General features: G+C 51.6%; 1 protein-coding gene across 1 annotated transcript in view; it reads right to left on the minus strand.

The window, feature by feature from the left end:
- Positions 1–1,021: 1,021 nt before the first annotated feature.
- LOC120538290 (A disintegrin and metalloproteinase with thrombospondin motifs 10-like) overlaps positions 1,022–7,458 on the minus strand; it is a 161,334-nt gene continuing 154,897 nt past the window's right edge. The window contains exons 21-22 of the mRNA XM_039767753.1: positions 4,979–5,082; positions 1,022–1,399 (exon numbers count right to left, since the gene is read on the minus strand). Of these exons, the coding sequence (XP_039623687.1) occupies positions 1,022–1,399; positions 4,979–5,082 (482 nt within the window). The remainder of the gene's footprint in view (positions 1,400–4,978; positions 5,083–7,458) is intronic.

The raw sequence follows: 7,458 nt of genomic DNA on the forward strand, positions 1-7,458 counted from the left end.
ATCTGCCAGAGGGGATCCTACTCCGTTGGGCCCCTGAGCAAGGCCCTTAAGCTGAAGACAGCACCTGGGGTGCTATACAATGGCTGGCACCCAAAGGTCAGGCGAAAACACAACTTCCCCTCAATGATTAGCAAAGTATATCAAATAAAAAGAAAATCAAAAATTCTTATAAAATGGTTTACCGCAAATGTGTGTGATGCCCCATCTGTTGGAATGACAGAGACACTGAAACTGGTTGTGTCCGAGGCTGACCTCATATACTGCAAATGGCCGTCTGAAATGACCTAAAGGGCAGTGCTATGAGTGCCCCTCTCCCCTTGAATTCTAACGTCACTCCCCATGTCACCGGGTGCAGCTCTTCACTGAGAGGTGACACAAACATGTCACAGCCCACCCAGGCTGCAGGGCAGATTGGCCGTTGACTTCTGTGGAGGTCTGCTTAGCTAGTTGTGTTAGTCACAAGGCTGATCCCTAAAACCCTTCTGACTACTGCGGAAGCCGGCGGCGATGTGGGACATCCGGAGAGCAGAACAGAAGACCCAGACAGCCAGGTGCCAGCAGGGCGTCCAAAGGGTGACCAGACATCACACCTTCTCCATGTCTACAAGGTCAGTGCGGGTGGGGCTGATAAAACTCAAACGCTTTGACACTTTGACTGTCCACACACCGCACGTCGAGGAGTCGTTTCTACACTTTGAAACATCAAGGTGCCAGGGTGGTCCTTCAGAGCGATGCCACAGGGGCTCCAAACAGTGAATGAGCACTAAGAGATGCTCACCTGCAGGTTTAGGCACCGCCATTGGGGTCTGATTTTTAAAGGACCCTCGCTGCACACGTCCATTCCTAAGTTCAGGTTTTCTTAATCTGTTATGCCCTGCTAAGCTGCCAACCATACATTCAAGATTTCAGTTTTCTTCTCCATATCAGGAAGTTCTTCAAAGCACCAAGAACTAACTTCATGTGCAGTGACCCCGACCCAGAATGAAATGGTCAAGCAATGGCCCCCCACACACCCACCCACTTAAAGGACCGTTTTTAGGAGTGCAGAAGATGCCCGGAGGTTTCTTCTGACAAAAGCGCGCCGGGCAGCCCGTCCTCCATCTCGACGCCCACACGAACGCAGAGGCCGAAAGGAGACCAGAGGGGGGCTGAGAGTGGAGGTCAGCGGAGTGTTGTAGGATGAAGACCCCGGGTGAGCAGTCCCGATTACATCATCCTCATCCTCTTGGGTGTGCATTATTGATGTCACGTGGGCACCCAGAATGCCCTGCCGGCCCCCGTGCCAGTCTAACGGGGTGTCCTGTACGATGTGCCCGGGCGCCTTTCTCTTCATCTCGGTCAGGGTTTCTCCTAAGTGACGACCGTTTTTGCTCCACCACATGCGAAGACCTTTGGTGGGCTAAAAGGGCAAAAGCAAAAGTCCGCCCCAAGTGGGGATAGTGCAGCTGTTTCTAAAGGTCGCTGAGAAGGTGAAATTCGATGGACTTGATTGTCTTGTTTGATTCGAAGGAGGAGTCAATCACAATGACCCCCTTTATTGGCTAACCAGACAGATTACGATATGCAAGCATTCGAGGTAACGCAGGCCGCTTCTTCAGGCGAGATGCATTAGCGTGTGGGCGCCCCCTGTCTGCTCGGACAGACCCCCAGATTGAGATAACGGTGTGGTGAGGTGAGGTGTGTTCTTTGTAGGCAAGCGCCGAGTGTCAAGTAGCATCCTCAGCCCGCCATGAAACTCACAGCCTCCATGATGTAGTGTAGCATTCGTGCCAAGTGTGCTAAGAGTGACAGTGATGCCATCACACTACGGCCATAATGCCAACACTTACCTTACAGATGCCCCCTCCTAACATTGCGTATGTGCCAGTGACAACAAAGTGACAGTCACTTCCCAATTTGGTGACCACCCCACGCCTCAAAAAATGACACCCTAGGCGGTTGTCTATGTCACCCAATGGGCTGGCTGGCGCTGGCGCTATAAGTGCCTAATGTGTCCCACAAAACCTTAAAATGTTTCCGCATTGCTTTAGACTGCGCTGGCTATCAATCAGCCAATCACTGCGCCACTAGGACAAGCAGCCTTTCAGATATAGTGCCTTTTGGAGAAACAGCGACACTTCAGAGGTGAGCACCTGTTCACAACTGGCAGCAACCACAATGCGTTTTTTGTTGAGTCCAAAATCACACAAGGAGGCCTTAACAGGCCCTGTTTTGGGGCAGCCCCCCAGCCTTGACTCCATGAACCCCACACACCAAAAAAATAATCATTGCACGGTGAACAAAAAAAAAACAAAACTGGAAGGAATCTTGGGAAAGGCAATTCAAGGATTGCTCCCATGTATGTCAGCAGTGGGCCTCGGCTTTTTAAAGTGCCACCTCAATCAGATGAGAACGGAGCTTCTGCCTCGCTGTTTGTACTCCCATTGTGACTATGTGAACCAATCGGTCAAAGCCGACCACCCTAAAGAGAAGGGCAGCACCCACAGCGCCCAGCGTCCCATCCTGGCTTAGAAAAGAAAGAAGTGCGAAGTCGGGGCTGCTCATGTCTGTAAGCCAAGAGCCAATCCGGGACGGGACGCCGCTCTCAGACACGCCCACATCCACTCGCCAATTAACGGCTTCTCTTCAAAACACGTGAGCACTCCGCTCGCGGGACTCCAGCCTGAATATCTGCAGCTGCGCTCTGGAGCTCCAAGTAGATGGAGTCGTCTCCAATTGGCAGTCCAAGTGGGTGGAGTCGTCTCCAATTGGCAGTCCAAGTGGGTGGAGTTGACGCGGTCCAGCTGCAGTCTCTCTTGGGGGACCTCCAGAGTTCCGCCCAGTTACATGACATTAGACTAAGTGGGTCTTCTATTCGGGGTGTGCAAGTAAAAGCATCCCCACCATCATCTGAACCGTTCCACCCAATCAGATCTCTTGACACTTTCTCTTACGTAACTTGTCGCCCGAGGGAGAGCTCCGCGCTGCCAGTGGTCAGATACCCACACCGACCGCCAATTTACACCTGAAGCGTGTCGCTCAGCCCGGGCTCCCCTCTGACCACTTCGCTTCGACTCCGAATACAAACAGCAGGCGGCGCTCTGGAACAGGAGTCTGTGTTCGCTCCTCCGGGTTCGAGCGTCATTTGCGGGGTGACTCACAGCGCACTTCCGGTCACTTGATGTTTTGTGATCAGTTTAATTGTTTGCTGAACTGAGCGCCTGAAATGTCTCGGGACTCACCGGTGCTCACGCACATATTGGTTCTGCCGTTTGGAGTACCGGGAGATTCAATCTGCCCATCCATTTCCTTAGCCCGCTTTATCCTGCGCAGCGCCGCGGCGAGGCTGGAGCCCATCCGAGCGAGCATCGGGAGCAAAGCAGGAACAACTCCTGGACTGGCCGCCAGTCCACCACACGGTGAACACACACCTCAGGGGGGCAACCCACATCCCCTGCATGCCTTCGTACTGTGAGAGGAAAGCCACGCTGATACGGGGAGGACGTGCAAACCCCATGCTCGCAGAGAGCGCTCGGGACGTGCAGAGCCCGGTCTCCGGGTAGCTAAACACTACGCCACCGCGCAGCCCCCGCACGCTTAACACAAATCCATCCATCCGTCCGTCCGTCCCCATTCGGCTCCCAGCGCAGCTACACATCGGAGGTCGCTTTGCTTTCTCCCTCCTCAAGAGCTGATTACAACAGAGGCGCCAGTTCCTCTTGCGCTGCCATTTCTAAATGCGGTGCTCTGTGGAGTCCGTTGGGGCAGGAAGTCAGAGACCACCGGGTCAGCTGTTTTCTTTATTTATAAGACACAATAAAGCAGCAAACGGCGAACCGATACGCGGGCTTATTTGATTTGATCTGCCGGACCCTCGCCAGCCTCGCGTATTTATCGGCACTTTGTAGTTTACGGGCCTGAACGTGAAAGTTTCATTTGGTTTGTCGCAGCGGCTCTGCTCACAATGTCGCCGGCCCGCTCACAATTTCTGACGCCACGTCACATTTCTTTTCTTTTTTTTTTTGGCTTCATCTGGTGCTGACCCCGAACCAAACTTTGCTCCTCCATATAGCGCCTTTCACCACATCCACTGTCTCAGTGTTAATAAGAATGTGTCAGTGAGATTCATGTGTGACTTAAAAAAAATGAGCCAAGTCACAAAAAAGTGACCTGACCGGAACTCGGGGACAGAAATTAGCAGCGCCAGGTCAGGCAACCTGGAACGCAGAATGGACCCCCGAGCGACACTGCAGCATAAGGACCAAGAAAACAGAAACGCAGATCTGGGGGTGGGATTTGGGGGAGGACAGACAGACAGACGGACTGAGGGACGGATAGGCAGATGGACAGGCAGACAGAGGGGACTGGGTGGTCTCGTGGTCTGGAACCCCTGCAGATTTTATTTTTTTCTCCAGCCTTTGGAGGTTTTTTTGTTTTTTCTGTCCCCCCTGGCCATCGGACCTTACTCTTATTCTATGTTAATTAATGTTGACTTATTGTGTCTTCTATTTTTCTATTCTTCATTTTGTAAAGCACTTTGAGCGACATTTTTTTTGTATGAATATGTGCTATATAAATAAATGTTGATTGATTGATTGATTGATTGATTGATTGATTGACGGGTCCACAGAGTTAAACTTCAGAGTTTATAAAGAGTTGGGCCATAAAAACACTGAAGAGCTCATTCAGCTCTGGCCAGTTTACTGTGCAGAGAGACGTGTGAAAGGCGCTATACACTGGGACAAAGGGGGGCTGAGAATGAGAAGAACAGAAGCTGAGCTTTGAGAGAACGAGGGTCCAAAAAGAGAGAAAGAGCGCGACAGGACAGACGTGAGTAAGGAGTGACCGAAAGGAGAACAGCTGGACAAAACACCAGAACTCAATGACACAACAGGGGCTAACGTGTGCAGTGCGCATAAGACCCCCAAGGGCACGCCCAGCCCTCTTCCCCGAGAAAGACCACATGTGTCATGTGTGTGCTGCGCTATTCGCACCTCGCCTGCTGCAGGACTTCCTGTGACAACATGCGATACTTCAAGCCCCCTGGTGACAAGACGTCACCCATCAGCAGCTCCTTTCTGGTTTCAAATCCCAATTGTGGTTCTGGATGTGTGGACATTAAAGGTGAACTTAAAGCGGACCACTGAGGTTCACAGTCACCTGGGGGCCACAAGGCATGGCAAGTCCTATTGAAGACATGGCAGCAGCAGCGCAGCCACAGGAGGACATGGACACCTAATGAAAAGGGGGACGAGGACCACCATAATCATGTGTGTCATGATGGTCACTGACCAGGTGATAACTGGCCAAGGTGGTCAGCACTGATGCTGGCACTGGGCACAAGGACCAATACAGGAGGACTGTCCCCAAAGAGCCACCCAGTGTCCATTTAGGGCACATGTGTTGTGGGCACACAGAAGGACAGCGGTGTGGTCAGTCTTGGTGGTGAAGTGTTGAGTGGAGAGCCCTCTGGCACTGAAGGTGTGGTGGGAGAGCATGGAGAGGTCATCTATAGTGTGGACACACATGACACAGACTCACAAACTGGCATCGCTCATAGTGAATGGAGAAGACCACCACCCCTCAAAGACCAGAGCTGTTAGCGAGCAGGTGGCGTGCATGGCGTCACTGATGGGAGTGACCAGCACTGGCCACCAGGCCTCACAGGGACATCGATTGACCTCAAGACCCAGCTTCTGCCCGCTGATGATATGGCAGTGAGTGATGTGCCCAGTGTGCCAGTCAGTGTGCTTTTTAATCTCACACATGTGGCACTCTGATGTCCTTATTTGGTCCCCCAAATGGGGGATCAGAGCTACAGACCCCCCATAGCCAAGGAGAAAATTAGAGAATTAAAAGAGGACAAGATGTGAAGAGCTGACCAGACTGACCACCTTCAAAGGTGTCACACCTGTCACTGTGGGCTGCTTTGTGAGATGCCCTGCAGTGGTGCTCGCTGGGCAAGGCGCTATATAAAATAACCAGTAAGAGGCAGAGACCAGGCCAGGAGAGAAGGTAATGGAGCGAGTCTCTCATCTTCTTGTGTATCCTGACATGTTCTGGTAGTGAAAGGAGCCATTTTAAAGTTAAGACTGGCAGTTAGTGATGTTAGCTCTCAATGCCAGGGCCCTTGATTTCAAATGCCACTCAGGTGGCATTGCCTTTAATTTTTTGTCTTGTCAGAGCTTTGCCTTCAGCTTTTGGCTCAAACTCCAGGAGAGGGCCAAGAGAGAGCTGCCACCGGGGGGCTGCTAAAGCATCTGATGAGGACGTTTAGGCACCACAGGTGGGGGACACGCCAGGGGCGCACCTCGGTCACCATGACCCGCCTTTACCATCCTGAAAGGGCAAACCTGTGCAGAGAAGAGCAAGAAATGAGTTGTGCCAAAGGGCAGCCAAGGAGCTCCAGCCGCAGGCCGGTCAGGTCCGTCGCTAAACAACCAATCAGATCGTGTGTTTGTGTCAGATGATTTAGAGAGAGGCTGTGGATTGGAGGAGCTCGAGGCGTTCACATCAAGTGACTCAAAGAAAGAAGACGACGAGATCGGCGTTCATAGAGTCGTGTAGGAAATCAGAAGACTGAAAACCTCAACAGCAAATGATGGCTAAGCGCCATTGCAGTCGTGCAATCTGATTGGCTGGTCAATGTGCTGTAGGCGTGTCAGTGCCACTCGACCAAAGACACCGAAAAAAACAGTAAAGTGACCGACAAAACGTTCAGAAATGTCAGCAAATCACCAGCCGCTCTGCTCGGGCAGCTCTTTACACAGAAATGAAAGGGGGAAGATAATTCACAAGTTTAGGCCATCTTTACAAAAGACAGAAAGAAAGAAAGAAAGAAAGAAAGAAAGAAAGAAAGAAAGAAAGAAAGAACACAACAATGGCAAATTGTTTTTAAAATGCCGTCCCCGATGTTGGCCACTATTTAAGAATTCAACGGTAAAACACAGAGACAGAAGATGGTGACGTGTCCGACGTGTCCAATGTGTCCGTGTCACTTTTTCTCCACTTTCTTCCCATTTTCCTCCTGCGCCCCAGAGACGTGAGTGAAGCTGACTGGCAACTCAAGACCAGCCCCATGTGTGCCCTGCAGACGCCGAGTACCCCATCTAGGCATTTTTGGGATAGCCAGCTCAGCATTGGAATAAGCAGATTAAGAAACAGGACAGCCGGACAAACAGATGACATGGAGGACCACATGGTGTCACCTCAGCGCAGTGCGGGTCCTTTCCAGCATCTACATGGAACACTGACATGAAACCCATGAGGATTTGGTAACACAGAGAAATTCCACCCATCCCTGGTGATCTTCAAGCTGTGCCCAGTAGATGAAGACCCCATGCCCCCCTCCAAGTCCACTGGCATTTCTTTCAGTGAGGAATTGTGGGCCGTTGCCTCCCTTCTCTGTCATTCAAAAGCATTTAAAAATGAAGCCCTCAACAGGTTGTGAGTGTGGGTGGCCCACACCCCAGAGTCCCA

The sequence above is a fragment of the Polypterus senegalus genome, chromosome 10 (genome assembly GCF_016835505.1).
Source record: "Polypterus senegalus isolate Bchr_013 chromosome 10, ASM1683550v1, whole genome shotgun sequence".
NCBI classification, from domain to species: domain Eukaryota; kingdom Metazoa; phylum Chordata; class Cladistia; order Polypteriformes; family Polypteridae; genus Polypterus; species Polypterus senegalus.